The following is a 26,006-nucleotide window of genomic DNA, read 5'->3' as shown; positions in this document are numbered from 1 at the left end:
CGGCTGTGGTTTGTGGTCTCTCTCCATCTGGGATTTATGCTTCTATGTACAAGGGGGATGGGTGTGGGGAGGGGTGGACATGGGGGGGGGGCTGTTGTCTCAAAATCCGTACATTCTGTAGAACATAAAAGCACTTTTAGTAATGATGCAATCAAAGAGAACATACAAACAAATAGCAACAAATAAAACATACTTTTCTAGATTGGAGTTGGTTTATACCAAGGCCAACAACAGGAAGCAAAGCACCTTGGGAAATAGATGTGTATTCTCTGTGGGACATGTTCTTGCTTTCACTGTTGGTGGATAAACCAAAATAAGACCAAAGACAACAGGATCAGCATCAAACATTTTTTTAATTGATAATGACGATTACTCGTTACACAAGGACGATTAAACACTGGAGATCAAATTAATTTTCCACTTTATGATCAATAAGTTTGGCTTATTTTTGTTTAGTTGTTTTAATGACAGCCCATGGCCACAGATAGCTGTCATCCAGTCTGTCTGCTTGAAATATGTAACATTTGAAGTATTTCTATATTTATTTAATTGTTCATTTATTTATATTTTAATTGCTCATGTAATTGTTCATTCATTTGTTTCAGTAATTTATTTATTTATTTTGAAATGAACTCCCTCTTGGCATGTCACAAAAAACACTTTTGGATCAGGATCCAATTAAGATCAGCAACCATGACATGTCGCAGCGTGTAAAAACAAGAACAAATGACTGCCCTGAAAACAAAAGCTTTGCAGCTATTTAATTTCCAAACAATTTTGCATGTCATTACACTTGTTCTACTAAATGCATTTTCCCTTATTTTGTATAGTTTGTTCAAAACTGAATTATTGTGCTGGTGTACAAAGTCACACAGATAAAGACTTAATAATATAACAGTATGGAGTATTGAGAAATTTGATTCTCCATTGGTCATGGGTGCAAATTAATAGCTTTTAAGTCAACTCTGTCTCCGATGTTTTTATAAACCTAAACTGTTGTATAGTAGTTACAAGATTTACAAGATGTTGACTGTGATGGCTGTGCACACCACAGACTCAGGTTTTCATCTGCACCCCCCTCTGTGGTTTAGACAACAAAATCACTTTGGTTAAGGTCAGGGAAAGATGGTGCTATCGGTTAAATTCGATCATTTTGTGTCTGAAATTAGTTTTCTAGTCGGAAAACAAATGCGTACTGATAATGATATTGTAGCGATCAGAGGGGGGAGTGTTCACTCCGATTGGAACAGTTTGAGCTGGTTAGCGCAAAGGCTCATGGGACTGTTAATGTTTGCAATGAAAGCCATGTTTTAGTGATGTTGTGTGCATGTTTAATTGTGTTATGTGAGTTTCCAGGTTATATGGCTTTGCATAGTGTTAAGTTTGATGTTAACTTTAATTATCAGTGTAGCCACCACGACTGAGTTTCCTGGTGTGTTTAATTACCTCTGGCCAGTATTCATGTATAGAGTGGTTGACTCTGATGTTAATAAATAGCACCTCCCGTAGTCGTGCGGTGTAAGGGACACAGGAGTTGTACAAAGCAGAAATCTGTCTCAGTTTACCTTCTTCCACGTGAGCTCGCCACAATATGTTCAGTATCATCGTTGCTGAATATGTACATTAAATGCACAGTATGTAGCATGGGATCATGGAAGTTGCTGTCTGTTTAGGAGGTTTTTACCAGAAGCCGAACCATCCGGAGAGGTCTCTTCTCCGGTATCTGGTGAAATGCTAAACATCTAGCTCCGGCCCATATTGTCACTTTGATAGTGACTCACTGTAGCCTTCAATCTGCCCTAAAAGGCGTAATGCTGCTCAGAGGGCGGTAATATAAGCTCTTGTCTTGTAAATACGGTATGGGAATCGAGAACCGGTTTCAACTGGTTCAATCCATTGACATCATTTGCCTTTATGCATAATGATTCCCTTATTGATGCCTTCCACTTAGTTCCACGTGCCTTGCAGAACAATGACGTCACGCTTTCGCGAGAGGCAGTCAGCGCAAACAACAATTGAAGGAGTCGAGGAAGTGTGGCTTAATTTCAAAACAAACATGAAACATTTGTTGATGCGGCAGGGCATTAAATATCAGGAGTGCCATGTGTTTGACGCTCTATGCCGCTGGTCAACGGGCGCTTCCCAGTCTCAGCACAGCAGGGAAGGTACGTGTAATGTGTAGGTCGAGAACGAGCTGGCTCTTTTAGGTGAACGATGGGAGCTGGCTCCCGTCTGAGAGGCGTTTTTTTTGTAAATTAACTCTCCTGTTTTGTTCGTTTCTCAGGAACAGCAATGATGTTCCTGGGTCAATTTGGCCCCGCGCCGTGTTTAATTATCCAAAAGTGTCAGAAACCAGAAACCAATTCAATCAATATTTAGTGTAATGGTGTTCTTTACCTCTCACAGATCATGGTTCAATGAGGATGATTCACTTGTTTTTCGTAAAAAATACATGTTAAAACTTTTTTTTAATGTACTTTGGAAAGACCTATATATAAGAGTTTTACATGACATTGATTTTTTTTTTTAATTTTATTTTACATTTTTTAATTTTTTATTTTTATGGAGTGATGTTGATAAATTAACACGAGACACCTCTTCTGTTCAGGGTCAAATTGACCTGCTGACTTAAAATCAAGACAAATGAGTCATGAGGATTTGTATTGAAAGTAAACTTTATTTAAGCACTGTTTTTGAACCAGAAATGAACAATATAACAAAACAACAAAATAAGAGATTAGCAATATGAACACGGTGCATGTGTATGTGTGTCTGTGAGTCTCCGCAGCACACAAGTGACATGTCATCTCATTGTGATAGTAAACACTATGCAATGTCTTCGTCTTCGTCGTCTCCCGCTACCCGGATCCGGACTATGCAAAGTTACACAAAAATGAATAGGTGGAAATGAACAAGTTGCATGTGTGTGCATCTACACAGCAAATGAGGGACATGTCATCACAGTGTGCTTTGTGCAAATGAATTTTGCACATTTCACACAGGTCATACTCGTCTTGATGTGACTTTGTCCAAGTTGTCTACCCCCCCTTTGGTGGCATTGTAGTCTAGGATCATACTTGATCCTCTCGTGTGCTCATTTCAGCATTTTTGTGCAAAGTGCAAAGCATTTTTCCCCTTTTTGGGGCAGTAAGACACTAGGGCTGTGGTGTCTCTGAAGCCAAACATGGAAGACTGAGGGGCCCTCTTCTTGGTTACCAGCAGCTCAGCAGGGAGTTCAGCCCTGCTCTTTCGGACCGTTCTGACCATTGTGAGCTTTCTCTTTAGAAGCTCCTGATCCAAGTTGTAGCTTGTGAAAAAATTGTCACAGGTTATGTTGTGTCCCCTGAGACCATGTACCATATCAAGCACGACCCTCGCACCATGATTCTTCTCTGGGGCTCCTCCAACCGGCTTTCCAGTGTAAACCTGCATGTTCAATGAATAGCTGGTGTTTGCATCACATGCTGCCCAGATTTTTGTGCTGTATTTAGCTGGTTTGGAAGGCAGATATTGCCTAAATGGTCAGCGACCTCTGAATGCCACTAGCCTTTCATCCACTGTGACATTAGGGCCTGGGTTATAGAGTAGTGGAAGTTGCTCTACCCACTTGTCCCACACTGTCCTATTAGCTCCCAGCTTGTCTCTCTCCCGTCTGACAGCCCTTGTCTCTCGATTATCAAATCGGATTACTCTGGAGAAAATATGAAAATTCTCCAGAGACATTGTGGCACGAATTATAGCCCTGCCTGTCTCTGCATCCCACAGACTGGCTGTTGATTCATCCTTTGACTTATAGACCCCAGCCAGGATGAGGACCCCCAGATATGCATGGAAATGCATTTTATCCTGCTCCTTCTACTTCTCCCCCAAAACACGCCAGAATGATTTTCTGTATTGAGTTGGGCATGACCAGCTCAAAAGCTGACTTGATGTCTGTCACACGAGTCACTGCCGTCCTAGTGGGCCCTGGCCCTGGCACTGTCTTTATTATTTTTTCTGCAGACAGTTTTGCCTGACGTATATTTGGAGATGAATACCACTGTATTTCACAATTTTTTGATGTGAATGTCTTGCTTGGAGGGATATGAATAGCAGTTTCCTCATTTGGTTCATAATCAGAATCATGCAAATATGTGAAATGAACCATTTTCATTTTATATGTTAATTACACTTATTAAGCAAAGCAGAAGAAGTTTCATACCGAAAAAATACTTTTAACAATTTTTTTTTAGATTTTTTAACTTTAAAATGGGTCAATTTGACCCGCAACATAACAGGACGGTTAATACAAGGCAGACCTAAAGAGTTAGACAGCACCCCCTCCTCAAGAGATTGAACAACCACAGAGCGGTTATTTATCTTGTTCAGTGTTCAGAGACTCATAATAAAATTTGCGTTGTTGACACTGAAAACCTGTATGGGCCTACCTTTTTCCACACAGAAAATCCACAGGAAACGATAAGGGAATTGATAATGAATCGGATTAATAAGCAGAATCGATAATGGCATTGGTATCAATAAAATCTTATCAATTCCCATACCTTCGGTGGCAGTGAAAACTTACAAATAGCCCCTTTAAAACTGGATAAAAGTCAATTTTTACCGCTTCTGGCAGACAGCCACAGCACTGACTGCATGTGCAAAGGGGATGTGAAGTCATTGGTAGGTGACCAAATGAAATGGATGTGTTTAAAATCACAGATTTCTCCAGGTTTGGAACAATGTAAGTACACATCTCAACAAAATACTGTATATACCATGGGTTTAGTTGTTTTTAAACATTTTAATGTGGGAAAGTTACATATTACACCTTTAAGAACATATCCACATTATGGTGTACAGCTATTTTACTGTGTGGCATGTTTGTCATGATGCCTTAAAATTTCAATTGCTGTAGGACCTGTACAGTAATCAAAAGAATTTCAAAATGTCTGGCTGTCATTGTCTGTGTCTGACAATTCTTCATCTCATCTTTCAACTTTGAGAAGCTCCATGATTGTCAGCCAGCGAGCAATTTTCCTTTGCTTTAGTAACGAGGCTGTCAGTGGCAAATTAGAGAGGAGGACAGGCAACTGTCTAACTAAACTGCTGCAGATCAATTGGCTGCAATTGTGCAACTGAATACAGCTGATTATGAGTCTGAAATAAACAAAACATTTTGCAGGCCCATGCTGAAGCATCAGTCTCCTTTATCAAGCATCTCCATGACTGAACTTGTCACCATTTTAATAACACTGATGATTAGTTGTAGTTATTTTGCCACATCAATCCCCTAATGTTTCCTGCCACTATCTACTAGTGAGAACACAAAATTATTATTTTACGGTTTTAAGGGTGTTGATGCAGTGGGATTTGTCTCAGATTTCATACTTCTACACTTACACTTGCTATTTTGAGTGCGTAAGTGTGTTCACATTGACAAGTACAGCAACATGTAGTGCGCCGCAAGTACCCAGATGGTGCACTCAAGATGATCAAAAATTGAGTGTTTCCACACTTGTGAAAACAGCGTCTGAGGAAGCGCGACATGTCGTCAGCGCAGGTGGCGGCGCAACACAGGAAGGTAAACTGTTCATTTTTTAATCAACTGAGCAAAGCAGCTGGCGGAAATTTTGGCGGGCAACAATTTGGGCCACGTGATGCTGTCATAATTTCCGATGAATGCGTGAGTGGCGGTGTTTGATTTAGGACAACACCATCCCCTTGAAATTCACACACTATGCCAAGGAGTATACTGTGTGCACAGTTTACTACATGTAAGTGTATTGACTGAAGTATCTGATGTGAGACACAGCAAGAGTGTGTCTTGTATACAAGTTATGTAGCTTTAATAACAGGCAATATAAACATACAATAGTAAAGACCAGACATTAACATTGTCATGCATGAAAACAAAGTCAAATTAAAGGTTATTTAAATTGTCGTCCTCATTTGAAAGAAAGAGGCTAAGGTAAATGTCTTCAGTTCATGAAAGAGAGATTGAAAACATATTCAAGGAATCAAAACAGACTTACTGTATGATTGACTAATTAAAAACGGGTTCTCTAACAAGAGTTTCCTGCTGTTGGCCTCTTTGAGCTGCTACAGTGTAGAAAAATGGGATTTTTGCCAACAGAATTTCAGAAGGAATACAATTAGCTGAGCTGCCTCTCTTCACATAATTAGGTTGTGATTGATGGTAGATGTTTGTTGTAGCTCATTAACAAACTAGTGACTTGAAAATGTTCACTGCTTCCACATGAACTATACCATTCACTATACCAACGCTCACAGTTGTCTTGGCAGGGTGTGATAACACTGGTAATAACGCTGTGATTTTTATGTGTTGGTTGTCTTGAACCTGGAAACATTTGTGTCAGTTTAGTTTGTGTTGTCTCAGACATGTTCTTCTTGCAACATAAGTGTGGTCCATAGACTGTAGAGCATGACTGGCTACGAATGTAACCCTACAGGGGCAACAAATGCTGATTTTATTTTTTATTTATTTATTTTTTCGCCATGCTAATAACACCTCTAGTAGTGTTTCCTGTCTAAATGGGTTTATTACACATCTCTTGTGGACAACTCTCACAGGTAAAGGCTTGATTCCTTTTTCAAAACATATAGTTTACATTATTTTATAGCCTATACTCTATACATCTCATTCATATTGTGGCTGGACTGGATTAAATTTATGGGAATAAAAAGGAAAAAAAAAAACTTAACACAAAATTGTTGTGCCTTTCTTTCCTCTAATGAGAAAAAGAAAATATAAGGAAATATTTTTTTTTTTTAACTTCATAATAACGATACAAAAACATCAGGGACATTACAAATTTCAGATGGAAAGCAAAGTGGTATCTGGCACCAAGACGTTAGCAGCAGTCCAGCGCATCACGCAGATGCTAGACTGGATTGAGATCTGAGGAATTTGGAGGCCAACTCAACACCTTAAACTCATTGTTGTGTTCCTCAAACCATTCCTGGTTGTTGGTCTGCAACAATGTTTAAGTAGATGGTACTTGTCAAAGTAACATTCACATGAATGGCAGGACCCAAGGTTTCTCAGCAGAACGTTGCCCAAAGCATCACACAGCCTCTGTCGGCTTGCCTTCTTCCCATAGTGCATCCTGGAGCCATCTCTTCCCCAGGTAAGCGATGAACACACTTATGGAAAACGTGATTCACTAGACCAGGCCACATTCTTCCATTGGTCCGTGGTCCAGTTCTGATCCTCAGGTGCCCATTGTAGGCTCTTCTGGAGGTGGACAGGGGTCAGCATGTACACTCTGGTCTGTGGCTACACAGCCCCATATGCAGCAAGCTGTGATGCACTGTGTGTTGTGACACCTTTCTATCAGAACCACCATTTACACAATTTGACCCTTGTCAAAATCGTATTTAGGTAGAAGTTTTCAAATATTTTGTAGTCTGAGACAAGTGTCTGGCATTAACAGGAGGTTATTTAGAAGTCTGCCACTTTGCATATGAAAAACAAGACAGAAACTTGTAGCAACATTGCTGCAGAGTCTGGGAGATTTGCCAAACCTTGTCACAATGGTTTAATAAAAATAAAGTTTACCAGTAATGAAAGTAGAGAGAGTAAATAGTCTGCTGCTGTGTTGAAGGTGGTGGTTTCCAGAGTGTTCTCTGAAATCTTCAGGGGCCTGTGAGGGGATGCCAGCAAAGTTTAGTGTTCTTTGGATTTTATTAAAATAAAAGAATGTATACAGACATCTGTTTATCTTTCTGCCCTGTTTTTCCATCTTATTTCTTCAAACAACAGAAATTGTGTTGACTTCCTAAGCTGTTTCTTCTTATAGACAGCCTCATGCCTCCTGTAATACAGATGGAATTACCTTCTAACACTGTCACCGGAGATTTCACACTTCACATTCAATCATCCAACTCCCCGACACAGAAGCGGTCAGTAGTGCAACACGATCCCTCACTGGCCTCTCTACTGCCACTAAGCTCCTTGTAATAAGCATCAGCTCATATGTAATGAGGCCTTTATAGACCCTTATGTAATGCTTATTGATATTATCATGTATTAATTAGATTACACTAGTAACATCATAAAGACGTTTATTGTTAGAATATAACAAAATTTCTGAACATAATTTGTTAACTGATTAAGAATGTTAATAAAATCCCTGGCCTGGCTGTTACCATTGCTAGGTAGTTTCTGGGATTCAGCCCCTGTAGACCTGACCAGGAAGCCCCACCCACTCACTGACTGGCCAAATAGTGATCCCACATGTATCTGTACTGTTCATCCTCATATCTCATTAGTTACTGGGCTTTCTCTGTTTCTCCTGTGTACCTACTGCTTTTTCACAAATTTGTATGTATAAATTATAATTTATATAATTCATGATATCACATTGTTCTACACAGTGGATATTGAAGATATCCAGATGTTTTTTTTCTGGTTGGTATCTTCTTTAGGACTTGAGCATTGCAGGTAGTTACAAACATTTATAACTGATAAAACGGAGCCTTATTGTGAAGTGTAAAAAACATAATTTATTAATCAGTTATAATAAGGCTCCTTTTACCAGTTATAAATGGCAGTAACTCATTAGTCAAATTAATGAATAGTAAGCATTAACTTGACCTTGCCAAATAGTGAACCTGTTAACAACCAAATTAATAACCTAATTACAAAACATTTATAAATCCTGTTATAAGGGTAGTCATATTGTAAATATGAGAGATGCAATATGAGATGCAAACTAACTTTACAATCAATCATGCGCTGAGTAACACTTGAGAAAACAGTCCACCTTAAAAGCTGCCCATAGCCTCTGAGCTGCACAGTGAACTAAATTGTTAATCAGTAAAGATGAAAAGACAGAAAACATCCTTTCCTACAACATTCACTCTTTTGACAGTCTGTTACACTTAGACGGCTTGTGCTGCTTCCACAGTGCTGCTGGAAGTGAAAGCTAGCTTAGCTACATATTCATTGCCTAGCCTATTAGCTTTAATGGACCTCTTCCTGCACTGCAACGTTTCCTCTGTGGCTCAATTTTCTTGACACAAGTAAGTAGATTAAATCATTCTAAACAAAATTACTTGTGTTCATTCACCTGCTGCTTAATGCTACGCTAGTTACAACCTGCTACATCCGTGGTATGGTCTAATATTACCTAGCTGGATGTTCATAAAGTCAGTTTAACATCTGTTCATGTGATCATAGTCGACTAATCTGTGTAAATTTGCCACCGTAGGAACAGTGGTACAAACCTTCAGACATATGCAGAAATGCTGTGGCGGACCCAGGCAGGACCTGCGTCTTATGTGAATGATGAAATTATGGGGTTGACTGGTCACCAATCAATGTGTCCAACATGGATTGAATACATACCACTACACCTGCATCATACGCACATCTGCTGGTTGAAAGTGGTATAGATATATTTTGCTGATTCGAATCTTTTCATAATCCCTGACTATGTAATTCATTTACTTTTTGTCTATGCTAAGTGATTGCATTGCTGTTCAGTTTCTCTTCAGCACAAACATCATTAAATGAACACATCACCATTATTCATACTGCCACTATGTTCAGCGTTAATTCAGACTGTTTTCATTTCAGTAGCAGGTTCAGTCTGTTGTTGGTACAAACTCCTATGCTCAGTTCAGTAGTAAATCAATATTTCTTATGAGGTTAATTTGTCAACAGCCTGTTACTTGGGACAGATTTATGAGATTATGATTGTTTCTGTCACTTTTTCTGTCTTTAAAAACAAAAATTGAAAAGGAAATGATGCACTATATGTCACAGCTGAGCTGGCAAGGTGCTTAGTCACCAGTGAGGTTTGGTCAGTGACAATAATGCTTGAGAATAGTTAGTTCAGTTTGATGACTGGGAGATTCAATTGTACTGAACAGCTTTTGTGCGGAGTCCTCTTCACCTCAATCTTGCCTGAAGAGCCTCATTATTGCCCCCTGAGGATGGAGGGTGGAAAACTGTGGTGAGTCATTTAGTGGATGTCTTTTTTTTTCCCATCAGCCATAAGGAGCAGCAATGAGCTCATTCCTCACTCTGTTGTGGTTTTCCAATGGAAAGGACATTTGGATGAAGACAAACTGGTTGGTTTGGTTAATTTGCACTTCCCTTGGCTTTAAGGAAAGTGGATGGGTTGGAGCAAACACTGAGTTAAAGGTGTAATGTGTAAGATCTGGCCAGAATTTTAGTTTAAAATGTTCAAAAAATGAAGCAACACTATGAATAGTATGTGAAGGAGCCACAGTGATGACGTCATGACCAAGACCGCCATCTATTGTATTGCAAAGATAAATACTGAAATGAGTATGCTAACCAACTAGCTGCGCCCCGGGCCCTGTTGTAATATCACTTTATGACACTAGATGCTGTGTTAGTCAGTGTAACATCAAGTCTGCCTCCAGTACCATGAAGAATAAGAGCTTCCTCCAGAGCTTGAAGTTATGCTACAGCGGGCAAGCGAAAGCGATCTTTATCTCCATCCTGAAGGACCACTCCGACAAGAAACTACATTCAACGGCAAAGAAGAAGAAAACATGAGTAAATCCTGGTGTGGCTTCCCACCGCTGGAGAAAGCTCTGGGTAAAGAGATGCAGATTGATGCCAAGCTGCAACTTTTCTGTTAGACTGGTGAGTAACATGTAATGTTGGTCTGTAGCAAAAAAAAAGTGTCATTAGTGCAATGACAAACCGTACTGACGAACATTTCAAATGGCATAAATGTATGATTGATGATTTCGGCAGACATTTTAGCCTTTTATCAGAATTTAGCCTGTTCCTGTGGCTGTTGTCCAGCTACATGCGCCAGTTACTTTTCTTTTACAAGTAAGACAAAGAAACTGTTTGATCAAGAAATAGTGGGTTCAGGATCTGCTTCTTCCCCTCAGCTGTCACCCTGCTCCACTCTGCACCACTTGTCTATACCACTGTGAATATTTGAGCCACAGTATATACATGTTCATACTGCTGATTCATAATAATGAATATTTATACCACTGTCTAATGCTGTATTTATTTTTAGCATATTCATATCTATCCTTATTATTTATTATACACACACAACAGACCTGACATGTTTGAATATAAAGAACTTGTATGATCTAAACTTATTGTCCTATCATGTTTGTTTGTATCAGGACCAGAATTCCAGTCCAGTCATCCCCTGTGGTGGATCAGCACCTGCCTTTTCTTCTGCATCTGGCCTCATCAACCATCAACAACCACATTACAGTAACACCTTGGAGTATTATCCCTGCACATAACAGATATTTTCTATACTGTGATCTATTGCACATCCTGCTCAGCAGGGGTTTTTGTAACACTTTTGTACAATTCTTTTTTCATTGTTTTATTAATATATGTATCTATGTATAATTAGTTTACTTACTTTTTGACTTTTGCAGTATTTTATCTTTTTATTTTTATTTCCTATAAATGTTTTAGTTGGATACTGCACCAAACACCAAGCCAAATATCTTGTAAGTAGAAAAACTACCTGGCAATAAACCTTATTTTCTGATTCTGCCTTTGTGATAATGTCATCATCCCTTCCTGATGCTGCTGTAGCCTGACACCTATGTGTCATGCAGTAACCCCCTGCCTTCATATTTTCATAGGTAAATAAAAACATACTGTTTGTATTACAAATATTCATAATTTGTTTCAGTGCTATCAATTTTAACTATCAACAATAAATGCAGATATAAATAATAAATTATAAGGAACATGGGGAAAACAACATGATTAACTGGACATGGGGTGAAGAGGTGAAATGCTGCCCCCTATGGAGGTGGAGCAAATAGCACGATCTTACACATTACACCTTTAAAGCCTGAACACAATTTTTCCCACACCTTGAAAAACAGTTTGGTTTTTTTTTTTGTATAAGAATAAATTGAATAGAGCGACAAGAACTGCCTCTTTCTGAACACCTGCAAGACCAAGGAGATGGTCATGGACTTTCGGAGGTCTAGGCCCACCCTTTAGGCCCACCACCACATTGAGGTGGTGCACACTAATAAATACTTAGGTGTGCACCTGGACACTAAACTGGACTGGTCCCTGAACACGGATGCGGTCTACCGGAAGGGGCAGGGCCGGCTCTTTTTCTTCAGGCTCAGGTCCTTTCACATCTGCAGTGAAGTGTAGCAGTGGTGGCCAGTGTACTTTTTTATGCTGCAGTCTGCTGGGGCAGCAGCACGTCTGACATGAGCAAAAAAGAGACTGGACAAGCTGGTCAAAAAGGCTGGGTCTGTGATTGGCAGGAGTCTGGACTTACTCAGGACTGTTGTGGAGAGACAAATTCAATGTAAGATGGAGGCAATCTTGGACAATACTAATCATCCTCTCCACAACATTCTGGCAGGACAGAGAAGCAGCTACAGCTGCAGCAAACGTCTCATCTCACTGCGCTGCAGAACAGAGAGGTTCAGGAGATCCTTTGTTCCCACTGCCATCAGGCTATACAACACCTTGGCCAAAGGAAGTTGACTAATGTTATTATTATTGTTTATTTATTATCAACTGTTATTATTATTATTATTAATAATAATGTTGTTATTATTATTATCAACAATGAGCTAATGGACATGAATTTCCCCTAGGGGATAAATAATCTATTCATCTATCTATCTATAATACACTTGTGTAAATGTAACAGGGAATTTCAACCAGGATTTACAATGAATCACTCAGCAGCCCCGTTGACTTTACCCAAAATAGCCACAGCAGGAGTATTTAAAGGGAGAATGTCATTTCACATGGAGAGTCATCTCATTATGATTCTTTCTATCCAGCAGTGTTTCTGTTCCCAACAAACAAACATGTCTATGTGCTTCAGCCAGATGAAGAAGTCCACACTGTTGTGACACTCCATCACAAGCCCTCATTAAAACATGTAAAACATGTCAGACAGCATAGAAAATAAACACAAAAATATATCAAGGGATAATTTCCATAATTTTCAGAAAATTTCCCCAATCCCAGATTACCTTTTATATTAACTAAGAGGCTGCTATTTATTTAGCCTGTATTGAATATTAGTCCTCCATCATCTTTTTAATCCTGCTCTACTTCTGTCACAGGGCAGAGAAAGGAAAGCAGGGTTGAGGATTCAAAGCAGCTAAAAAAAAAAAAAAAATGGAAGGAAGGAAGGAAAAAAAAAACAGAGCTAGAACTGTTCATGGGTGATCGACAGCAGCGTTAGCCAATGCCAGCTGAGCAGAGGCCACCCTCCCCCCTCCTCTCCCCTCAATCTTGCAGAGTGCTGGTCCCTCTGTGTGCTGTAGTACGTGGAGGAGAGGAAGATCGAATACTACGTGAGGAGCCAGTGTCTGTGTGCCACCAACTACTACTTGCACTGGATTTTAAGCATCTTCAGTACAACCCACAAGTGGGAATGAAAAGCTGTTCAAACTGACATTCAGGAAAAAAGGAAGAAAGAGAAAAAAAAAGCTAAGTGGGCAGCTCTTTGAAGCCTGGTTGTGGGAAGATAGAAAAAGAAAAACAAACAAGCAGATCAGAATCAGCACTTTTTGGGAAGCATGTGTAATTCGGTATGTTTCATCATCCTGTCATGGGTGTTTGCTGTGCTCGTGTTCCCAGGTAAGACTTCTTCTATTCCCCTGTCTGTGCTGTTTGTATGTCCATGTTTACATCCTTCTGCCTTCTTCGCTGTGGCTCCTGTTAACACACAGTGGTGCACTGTTTTCTTTTCTTATGCTCCCTGTCTGCAAATCATCTGCCAGAATCTGCCTGGGATAATCAAAGATGATAAGTAGTGTTAAGTTTATGCAAAAGCTTTTTGTGTTGGTTGATGCCACAGATTCTCCAACAAGGAGGAGGAAAAAGTTCCCTTCACCTCACACTAGCCTCACAACTTGTCAGTCTTTAGAAAGATGAGCTCTAATGTCAAGGATTCCCTGCAGGAATTAAATCAATCTTTAGTTGGACTGAATTAAAAATTCAAAGACAGCTTCACCATCTTATGTTTTTCTAAAGCTCAGGGTCGTCAATAAAATGACTTTTTTTATGGGCATTTATGTAAAAATCAATTTTTCCAATCCCACGAATGTATGCAGATTATTACAGGATTATGTCCATGATGAAGTACTATATGGAAGTAACCAAGATGTGTTGATCAGTGGAGAACAGGGCTTTTTGGTTTTATTAGTGGAGGGCAGAATTATTTATTTAAAAGGAGTGTACTGTGTATATAATGCCAGCATTACCCTTTAACTTTTAGTTTCAGTATCCTCACAAAGAGCATGAAGGGAAAACAAGCCTGACAATGAAACCTGAGCAAAAACAGCTTCCTGTTGATGACACAGGGGAGCCTGGTGTCCTGAAATTATGTTAAATGAGCGTCTGTAAATGCAAATATGTGCCCTGAGCACCTGAAGTGAGGGAAATGTCTCTTTTCCCCTCAAAGGGATTATGTGGAGAAGATTATGTGAAGGAGTCTGACAGGGAAATAATGTGATTCATTTACCTTTTTTTATTCTACCAACTCAAGTTCCAAGTCCTACAAACAAGTTCTGTCTTAAGCCTTTTTTTTTAACCATAAACCTTGAACATGATTTGTGAACAGCTGTTTAAAGACGGTTAATTATCATTATATAATTCAGTTTGTGTTAGAGAAACCTAAAATTCGCCCACACGTCTTATCTCAGTTTCAGAGTTTGTTCTTCTATGGCAAAACATCGCTAGTTACATCATATCCACGGAAATTGTTGTATCACACATATTGTGAGTGAACAGGGTCATACTACGCTAGAAGGAGACAGATTGACTCTGGTGCCTGACAGTTATGGCAGCGCTGATAAATTTGACTGTTTTATTATGCCTCAATTAGGCAAAGCTCAATGGCTTTCTTCACCTTGTCTATCTAGTGCTACATCTCTATCAGAGAGTGGTGACATTACTGAGCCTGTAGAGTGCACTTATCACACTGTGAGAATAGTGTGTGTAGGTGTATTCACTAGAGGTCTTGCACCTACACATACACACTGTTGGAGCTGTAGCAGGAAAACAAAGATACTCCTTCTCTCAGAAGTTGAGAATGACTCTATTTCTTGTTTTTTTCCTTTTTTGTAACCAATAGTAATTGCACAAGGCTCATTCTCTTTGGTTTATATTGCTGCCTTGTTGTTGACAATATTAATGATTGACAACAAATGCACATCACACATGCTCATATCGTTTAATATGAAACCCCGATCAAATCTACAGCAGATGGCATGAATCTGAAATCATTTGGTAAACTGTAGGCACTGGGAGGCAGACAATATTCTCCTAGCTTAATTGTAAATGTGCTGTAGGCTGACTGTAAAGAGCAAGGATGAAACAGAAAATGAAGACAAACAGAAATATTCAAAAATAGAAAATTGGCAGTCTGGAGCAGCTCAGCTGGGTATGAAATAGATATTAGATATTACATTGTGACATCAGTTCTCTCAGTTGTCTCAGTCTTGTGTTACATAAGGATGATCTCCTACAGCACATGCATATGTCACACGGCGTGTGTGCTCAGTATTTTAATAATCTGTATACTGCACTGTGTTGCTGGTATTGTTTTCACATTGTATGTGTTTGTGTGTGTGTGTGTGTGTGTGTGTGTGTGTGTCATCATAGCAAAATATGGTCGTGGAGTCATAAAACTTTACAGATGTGTAGCTGAGATCAAAACAAAGAAGAGTGTGGTCCAACCCATGAGTGCTGAGTACTTGTCTTAAAGACTGATGTAGTTGATGTGATCCCATTGCATGATGGTCTCTACTGTCATTCATGATGTGTGTTCAGAGTAAATTGCTATTTGTGTTCTAATTCAATTGAGAAGCTACTGCATGGAAATCATCATCACCAATAAGGTGTAGGGACAGCACTATGATAAGATTATCAGACACAGAGGTCTAACATTTATCATTATTTCTTACCTGAATCAGTCTGTCCACGCTGTTGAGAAGTAATCACAAAACCAGTGTGGTATGTAGCGTTACCACAATTCCCAGAGGTCTCTACAAGCATTACCGGAATAGTGTGACTTTTTTGAAATATAAACCTATACACTTTCTTCCCAAAAAGTTAGAGAATAAGAATGACAGCAGTGTCGTACGGTACACTCACTGAGAAACACCTGTGCAACTGCTCATTCATAAAATTTCCAGTCAGCCAATGATGTGGCAGCAGTGCAATGCATGAAATCTTGCAGATACAGGTTAGGAGTTTCAGTAAATGTTCACATCAAACATAAGAACGGGGTCAGAGGAGAGCAGACGTTGAGGTGGATGGACAACAACAGCAGAAAACAGGTTCCACCCTTGTCAGCCAAGAACAGAGATCTGAGGCTGCAGTGGGCTTAGACTTACATATACACTGGACAGCTGAAGACTGAAAAATGTAGCAAGGTCTGATGAATCTGGATTTCTGCTGAGGGAGCAGATGGTCAGAGTTTGGCATTAATGGCACGAATCCATGAACCCGACCTGCCTTTTGTCAACATTTGAAGCTGCTGCTGCTGGTGGTGATGTAATTGTGTAGGTGATGTTTTCTTGGCACATGTTGGGCCTTTTCAGTTCCAGTCAATCATGATTTGACTGCCACAGCCTGCCAGTACTGTTTGATCATCAATTGATGATTCATTGATTAGGGTGATCTTAGTATTATTTTTTTTCACTCAAAACTGCGGCCATACCCTTGACCTAGTATTCACCATGGGTATGACACAGAGCTCCCTAAAATTGGATGGTATTATCTGTGATCAGAAGTGTTTTATGTTTGATTCTATTTTACATCCAACCCTTTTGCCCAGAAGCCCACGGAAAAAATGCTGCATCATTAACAGTCAGTCTATAGTTACATTTTCTTCTATTATTTCTGTGCTGAATCAAAGTGGGCCACATTTAAGCATTTTAATGACATATGTGCATCTGCTTCAGAAGCTGCTGCCCCCTTTAAACCAAATCAGTCCCAAAATCCACCTCATCTTCCTGAATAAATGATGGCATCTGTGGAGGATTGTGAACTTCTATCCTTTTCATAGATACAATCAACTGAATAAGAGCGTCCATTGCCCCCCCCCCAGCCCCCATACTGAGCCATCCCCCCTCTTTCTCGTCCTACTAGATCAATTTTCTCCAATCTCCTTTAGTGATTTGATTGATATTGTTTCCCCGCACTTATTTTTCCATGTGTCCCCTTGACATTGTGCCTCCCAAATTACTTAAAGAAGCCATTAGCATTATTGGACCACCTCTGCTTGCTATTATCAACCAGTCCCCTCGTCAGGCTGTGTACCTGAATCTTTCAAAGTCGCCTCAGTTCAACCCTTTTTTATAAAAAAATCTGCACCTGGATCCTAGTTTACCAATGAACTACAGACCTATAAGTCATTTAAGATTTTAGAAAAAATAGTCTGCCAGCAACTTCTGGAACTTGATGAAGAAAATTACATATTTGATCAATATTGTCAGAAACATGGCACCGAGACAGCTCAGTTACATGTTGAGCGTGCACTGGTCTCATGCACTTGGACCACGGTTTTGTTTACGGCATTTTACATTATTGATCATGTTATTCTAATCGATTGGCTAGAAATCCTCTTATTTATTTGCTTATTTTAGACTTGTGGGTGCCGCAGGGGTTATATATTCTCCCCTTAGGGTATTTTAACCGCCACTTTGGTTGTGTGTTTTATCATTGCTACGTTGATAATACCTCTCAAATTTAACTATCTATGTTTGTCTGTCTAGGTCTGTCCAAGATTAGCAACTATTTTTAGCGACAATTCTTCAAATTTTGGTTTTCGCTCCAGGTCAGGTCTCTACTGACATCAATAACAACTCATATAAAATCTTTTTTCAAAAACCAAGGTGTCATGTTTGACTACAAGCTGATATTTGATAAAGCGACAGCCAGAAGCTGGTTAGCTTAGCTTAGCATAAATACTGGAAGCAGGAGGAAAGAGCTATCCTGACTGCACCTTAAGTAAAAAAAAATCTGCCTACCAGCACCTTTAAGCTCATTATTTCACTCTAATTAAGACACTGACTGGCAACCGCTTTGTCGCTGACTGTGACAACGAGACCCCAGGAAGTTCTTGCACCCAGCCCAGAAACAGTGGCGCTCAATGTGATACTGCAATGTTCCATTTTTATACTTTTCTTTTTGTATGTATTGAATGAATAAGACACAATGTGTTAATTGGTGAGCTTTAGAGGTGCTGGTGTGTGATTTTTTTTCCAGCAAGCTGTTTCCCCGTTTCCAGTCTAAGCTGAGCTAAGTTAATCAGCTTTTGGCCCCTTACTCCACACTTAACAAACAAGTGATTGAGTGTGCGTGTTCTTTTTCGATGATGTGTGCCCTGCTTTACCTTCATCCACATTCTGTACATACATTACCTTCACACCTGGGAGCTGCCCGGTCCCAGTTTATCTCACATCAGCTGATTGAGCGGCTGCTGCATACCTGCAAGTGTGGGGAGAGACAGCCACTTTGAAGATTTGAAGCGGTATTCTTTTGGTCGCAAGGTCGTTTACAGAGTTTGTGGTGTGTGTGTGTGTGTGTGTGTGTGTGTGTGCGTATGTTTATGTGTATATGTGTATGTGTGTGTTGGGGAGTTATAGAAAAAGAGCTGACTTTGAAATAAAAAGAGTTGAACAATACAAACCAGTTTGTTTGCTGAATGATACGCGTTGTTGAAACATACAATACATCCTGCTGTTCTGTTTATCCTTTATTTCTTGGAATTAATTGGACTGTCAATCTAACTATATTTTGAGCTGGTAAAAGCTTTGCCTTTATTTTTAACATGTATCTATCTATCTATCTATCTATCTGTCTGTCTGTCTGTATACGTGTATTTGTTTTTAAAGATTTGCTCTACAAAGTAGAGGAAACTGATAAAGGCTGTCAAAGAATAGGAATTTGTCCAGGGGTCAGTGACTTCCAATCTTGCTTTGACCTGTTCTTAAAGGAGCCAATTCAAACCATACTCGTAAATATGACAAACTTGAAGTGGAGACAGGTGTTCAAAGAGAACTGTAAGAATATAGATTGAACAGACATCCAAGGATACATTGGTCTGTTGATTCTGGGTGGTGTATACAGGTCCAGAAGTGAATCCGCTTGTAGTTTATGGCAGGTAGAGTCTGGTCAGGCATTTTTTGTGACACCATGTCATTACAGGCATTTCATGTTATCACAGGTGGTTCATTTTGACTTGGTCGTTGTCGGTGCGATCAGAGAGGTTTGGGACAAGTGGGTGGAGCGCCTGCCACTCATCTACAATCCCAATCCAGACGTTATGGTGAATGAATGTCTGGTCCCTTTTAAAGATCACTGCCCATTTAAGCAGAATATGCCAAGCAAACCAGGGAAACACAGGAAAATGATCTGGGAAAAAACACAGGTGTGAAGCGCCAGAGATGAACCAGGCCAAATACATGACAGCAGGTCTCCAAGGCCAAAATATCACATGTGATAATTACTTCATATGCTCTTGGCCAATGGCCTATGACAGATATTAATAGAAAAAAAAAAAAAAAATCTTAGACAAGCCTTTTCAAGTTTAAATAAAAGCACTGTAAGACTGTCGCTTTCCATTTTCCTCTTCTTTTTTTCCATTAGTGTGGGAGAAGAGTAATTATGAGGGTCCTTGATGATCCCTGAGCAGCAGCTTGCTCATGCCTCTACAGTTTATGAGAACTGCTGAGTGTTCTGTGTATTTTGACACTCTTTGATACAAAATGCCTAGGAAGAGCCACACATTTCTAAATAATGTGTCACAAAACAGCTTTATCAGCTCATTTTTATTTAATTGAGCACCATTAAGGAGCACAATTGCTTTTTGCCTCTAAGCAGCTTTAATGGTGAAGCCTAAATGCTTTTTGATTAGGGCTCTCTAGTATCTGTGAAAAATGAAAGTATGTAATTATTCACAACTAATAAAATGGTTATGAGAAGTGCAGAATAGAATTAAGAGCTCACATATGCACACAGAAAGCACATGCACTCCTACAGTACACACTCAGGTCATGTTTGTGTGCCCTTACACTATTGTTTTTACATGGTTGTTTAAATTTTATGTGACATCTTTTGAATTTTGACAATGTGAATGTCAGACTGACCAACCTCGAATATCTGATCTCTCTCTCAATCTCTCTCTCTCTGTCTCTCTCTCTCTCTCTCTCTCTCTATACATATATATATATATATATACACAGTATATATAGAGCAGCTGTGACTACTGCTGCTGCTGAAGCCACATCACACACAGTCTGTACAAAGACAATAGGCAAGGCTGCTCCCAGTGACCTTCCATCCATCCGTTTGCTTCTGTTTATCCAAGGTTGGGTCGCAGTGGCAGCATGTCAAGAACAGTAGTCCAGACGTCCTTTTCCTCTGCAATGTTTTCCAGCTTTTCAGCGTGTTCTAGGTCTCTCCAGCATGTTCTGGGTCTACCGCAAGGCCTCCTACCAGGCACCTTGGACGTGCCTGGAACTCCTCCAATGGAAGGAGGCAACCTAACCAGATGCACAAACCACCTCAATTGACCAGGCGACCTTGTTAAATTTTAAATGCAAGCTGGTAGAAAAATTCATATTAACCTTTATCAGGGTTTCTGTTGTTTTCATTCAACAAGTCAAACGACTTCATCATTATCATAAGACCCTATGTTTATAAGTTATGAGGTGGTCTAAAAATAAGAATTTTACATTGCATCAATTTTGAAATTAATAAATGCATTATTATTATCATTATCATTATTATCATTATTGTTTTTATTTTAAGTTAAAGAGAAAAGATTGGTTGTCTACACAAAATCTGTGTATGATCTCTTACAGTGTTTTGTTGGAATTGCACATCTTGTCTCAATTATTTATTCATACTAGCAACCTTTCTTTTCAAAAACTAAACTGTGCTTTGTTAAGATCCTGAAACATAATCTTTGTCCACTTTTAAGAATCACATCAATGTGATTCAAAGTCCATTAATGAAGGTTTGTAGCCTGAATATTAGAAGAGTTCTTTATTCTTATCAAGTCTGCATGTAACATGTTTGTAACATGTATAAATTAGTCAGAGTCAGAAGCCATCACTGTCATTTGGACTTCAGATCTGTCCGACCCATCAGATGTCAGAGTCCCCCCTCTGTTTTGGAAAAAAACGAAGCAGAGAGACAAGCTGCTGCTGAATTTGCGAAGTAACCATCCTCTTAAGTCATTTAAGTCTTTTTTTGTAAGATTTCCACAGAAAAAGTAATTTCCCACGCCATACCACACTTCTAGTTTTCATTTTTTCATTTCCTTTTGCCGGACAAATGTGTTCTTCATATTCGAGTCCAGCAGAATGAAGCTCGTTCTTTGCTCTGTGCCTGTGCTGTTCAACATGATGTATTACATGAGTGAAGTCAGCACTCTGTCTCTGTAAGCAACTGTAGTTGAAGTAGGTTTTCAGGAACATAGTTTTCTTTGATTTCCAGGGTTGAGGCACACGTTTATTGAAACAGACAGTGGTACAGGAGTAATACATTGGTGTGTTTGGACTCTTGACTGGGATTAATAAATAGAAAAGGAATTTTACACTAGTGTTATTCTTCAGAAAGCCTGATAACAGGCAAGCTCTTCTCCACACCAATTCCTCCTCAATACATGATGCTTCCCTGGAGGCTGTGTATTTATCAAACTTATCGTATCACAATATAAAGTTTGGGCCAAATCTCCCTCAACTTTTCTGATCTCTGTGTGACTCATAAGGTACAGCCTCCTCAGGTCCAGCTGATTGAGCCATTTATCATAATGACATGACTGTGGTTGACTATAGACAACATCACCACTTGGTTCTGCCCATCGATTCCAAAGGCTCAGAATGATGGATTGCAATTATCAGTGAGTCAAATTGGTTGTGAAAATGAAGCTTCAGTTGATGGTGAGGATCAGTGTATGCATCCGCTTCTACTTAATATTTATGCAATCTAATGTCACTTAGCCTAAAGTGTGATTATAAATCATGCTAACCGCAGAGCCCTTTATCACATAGAAGAACCCAGGAGGCTCTGGGTTCTCAGTTCAAGTTATTTTTACTGTTGTTGTTTTCACTGAAATGTTAGGTATGTCAGATTTTATGGCCTCGTATTACTCAAAGTTGACACAACTTGCGTCCTTAAAGGAGATGGAAAGTCTTTATTTATCACTTTGTCACCCTTCCTGGAGATAACATCATTCAGGTGGCATTCATGACACATTTGCAGTCTGACACTGTAAGTACAGCAAAGCTTTTTAAAACTCCAGAAATATATCAGACATGTTAAACAGTTTCAGCTGTTAATCCCAATGAAAGGAAAAGCTGCCTGTACTATTTCTCATCTCACACCTCTTTCTTCAGATGCGCTGCCATGTATCTGCATGTCACATCCAAAATATACAGATAAGTCCAATTAAAGAAAATGTGCTCCTATATATTTCATGGTGCTTCTATATATTTAAACCATAAATGCCAATTTATTTGTAGTTTCTGCTCCTAGTGTTCAGGGAATAAGTCCCAGAAATATACATCTAAAGAGAGTTTCTTAAAATGTTACTCAAAAACCAGTAACCAAGTCAGATAACACATAATCTACTTTTGGATTCAGGACATTGGTGTATTGTCTTAAAAGCTTTACAATGGAACAATCATTGACAGTGAGTCACTACTTTACACACAGCGACGGCATTGTAACAATAGTGAACACAGGCTAACATTCATTGGAGGGGACACATTTGTGAGAACACTGTCTCCTGGCATCAGCGAACAATCCCCAGCAAGCAGTCACTGAACATCGCTGGGTAAATGACAGCATCTAAGTCTCTGAATGGATGCAAGTAATGAATTGTTGCTGAATAGGCGACGGATGGCACAAGCAAGAACAAGCATTCAAGTGTCATGAGGCTGCAAGGCTGTAATATGAGAAGAGACAGTTGAAGCAGAATCCAGTTGGTTGAAAGTATACAGTATGGCAGTGTTCTTGTAGTTGCATACAGATGTGCTCAGTTTCATCCAGGGTTGTTATCATTCAGAACAAGCCTTCATTGACTCATTTATCAATTATTTACTGAATCAAAATGGCAAAATCATAGCACAGGGAAATCATTGTGCCAATGGTTTGTTTAGATCTGCTAAATGGTGGTAACTGTTTGTTAATTTTGCTTTAAAGACAATTTCACATATAACATTGATAGTGTTTTTCAGTGCGTTGTGGAAGTGATCCAGTTCATCTGATGGAAATGTGATTTAATAATTAGTTTCATGCGTGTTTGTTGTGATAGCATCATCAAGTCAGACTTTTCTTTTGTCGTCGGTCAAAATCAGCAATGTTGAAGCCGGTCATCAGAACGAGCTTTCTGATATTGATTCTGTTTTGTGTTCAGTGCTTGTGAACAGAGATTCATTATTGTAATGAACTATTTGAAAATGTTTGGCCTTTGGCTGGTGCCAGCAGTTTGCTTTGATGGAGTATTTGTGTTCAGTGATCCGGTCAGCTGGGCAGCAGTGTAAAGACAGCTGCAGGGACATGTGAGTCATTGTTTTAAAGTACAGCTACAGCTGATGAAGGCTCTGTAGCAGCACTAATCGATACTTTGATATGAAGCATGCGCCAAAGAACTGGTCATTTGTTGTGACAAAAGAATTATTATCAACTCAGCACTTCTCCACAGCTGTACACACTCCTTCGGCTCATGGTTTTTCATTTTGTTGTTTGCACAGGTTTACAGTTTTGGTTCACTCTCACTCTCATCAGTGTAGTGGCCCTGAAAGCTCAAAAGACAAGACACAAGCAAATTCAGAAAACATCTTCATCAATTTGACACACGTATTTGGCTGTTGTGTGCTTTTGCAGTGCATGTGTTGTCAAATTATTTTCTGAATTTGCTTGTGTTTGTCTATTTTTATGTGTTTTCTTAAAGTGATAGTTCAGGCTATTTGACATGAGGTTTTGTGAGGTAGTTGTCTATAGTCAGTGTATTACTTACAGTAGATTAAGATCAATGTGCTGCCAGTTTAGAGAAGCAGCACTGTATTGCTCTGCAGATCAGCTGTTTGAGTCAGACAGTGCTAAGCATAGGTGCGCTAATTTAGCTCTAAAGAAAAGGGCTGTTTGACAGCAAAATAAAGCGGGGAAAATATTCAAAATAAAGCAAGATATTGATATTGTTTTTCTCTGTGGGTATTTTTTAAAGTGGCTAAATACGTTTTTCTGCTAACTCTGTCCACAGCAGCACATCACTCAGCTTTGTTCCCGATCCAAATCTACTGCAGGCAATACACTGACTATAGATATAAATACATCACACAACCCCCCATCAAATAACGTAAGTTGCAGTGCTTTCAGCTCTCAGGGCCATCGTACATCAGGGCTGTTTCATGCTGCGGCTGTTTTGAGTGCAAAACCTCTAAAACTCCACTGTACACTTCCTGCACTGAATCAAGTGGAGCATTTACCCACCAAAGAGCCAGCTATCGTCTTAGGAGTTTATGTCTGCAATTGTCAAAATATTTCCAAAATGAAAGCTGAATGTCGAGTGGCTGGACGTTCAAGTGATGGCAAAATATACCTTTAAAATCACCAAGGGGCATTTTCGGCTTTTCTATGTGGTATTTATTCTGAAGGCTTATACAGTACATCATATTTATCTAGATAAACAGAAATAATGTACTAAATGTTGTAAAATGGTCCAGCACCCTTATGATCCTTCAGAAAAATATTTAATAAAGTGTCACTTTAAAGATAATCCTTATTATAAATGGTATATACACAACAAACACATATGTTAAGACAACATCAAGTTGTTTGTACAGAGGCACACTGAGTCAATACTGACACATAATATTTTATCAGGACACAAAGAAAAGGATGATCACCAAAAATATAGCTGCTCATTGATAATTAATTAGAAACCTTAACTATCTTAATTCCATTTGAGGCACTTTGCTCCAGTTTCCACTGAGACGCTGCAGTCGGCTAACTCCACAAAAGCTGCTGACAATCCTTGTCAGAGCTCTATGAGGAAAACATCAATTTTGTTTTCATTACCAGGAGCGGTATAGAACATAAAAGCCAACTCCTGAACCAAACCAACAGCGTCCTTTCTGTCCCTTTTCTGAATTGGTTTGAACGTGTATGTCTTTGAGATTAGGCCGAACAAAAACAGTGACCACAAAAAGGAAAAAAACAAACAAAAAAAAACACTAATGAGGCAAAACATGGGAGCTACATACACAGTAAATTATTGCTATTACCCATTGGGTGTTCTGTTTAGGCTGACAAACTGGCTGCTCATTACTGCTGCTTCTACAGCTGCTGATACCTATGCATGTCACGCCCCACCTCCACCCCAGAATCCACCTGCAAGCTCTGTTTCTTCTTGGTTTCCCCGGGGGAAGTTGCATTGATCTCTTCATGCAGTGGTTTTAAATGATGCTTCACAGGGAGAGATAAAAAACACAGCCTTGGCACCAAATTTAAATATATTTGCAATAAGGCTCATAAACATATCTAGATTTATATCAAAATGAATAGACAAGTAGGTGGTTACCATGGTTAGACAGTAACAAAGTACATATACTTGAGTTTTTCAAGTATCTGTACTTAACTTTGAAACTTATGATTCTTACTCCACTACATTTAAAAGACTAATATTGTATTTTTGACTCCACTTCATTTCTTTTAAACTTGTGTTTACTACAACCAAACTTCATCACTGCCTAAAAAACTTAGCCGTCAAAATTGAGAAACCATGTCGATATAACGTTTATTTACTCCCAGATAAACTTTTGAACAGACAGCTTATGGTAGTCGGCTGTCTTTTTGTTGATTCAGTTGTGTTTTTATGTCCATTTCTATCAACTTTGCAGCATATCCTACAAGCTTTTTATTCTACAGGTTCTACAGTCAGTCATTTCAGGTTGTCTCAGGGTCATTAGGTTCTGTAAATGTGGAGCAACGTAGCAATACACTAAAAATGTAGGATATTTTTGAA

At 39.2% G+C, this 26,006-nt stretch overlaps 1 protein-coding gene across 1 annotated transcript in view; it reads left to right on the top strand.

Annotated features, from left to right (window-relative positions):
• The first annotated feature begins 13,300 nt into the window (after positions 1-13,300).
• The window catches only part of opcml (opioid binding protein/cell adhesion molecule-like), a 221,157-nt gene continuing 208,451 nt past the window's right edge, over positions 13,301-26,006 (top strand). The window contains exon 1 of the mRNA XM_087175099.1: positions 13,301-13,597. Coding sequence (XP_087031225.1) covers positions 13,537-13,597 — 61 coding nt within the window. The 5' untranslated portion in view covers positions 13,301-13,536. The remainder of the gene's footprint in view (positions 13,598-26,006) is intronic.

This window comes from Seriola lalandi, unplaced genomic scaffold (genome assembly GCF_002814215.2).
Source record: "Seriola lalandi dorsalis isolate HSWRI2012SDOR001 ecotype SW California unplaced genomic scaffold, Sedor1 jcf7180002054415, whole genome shotgun sequence".
Lineage (NCBI taxonomy): Eukaryota > Metazoa > Chordata > Actinopteri > Carangiformes > Carangidae > Seriola > Seriola lalandi.
The sequence above is the reverse complement of the archived record's forward strand: the minus strand, read 5'-3'. Positions and strand labels throughout refer to the sequence as shown.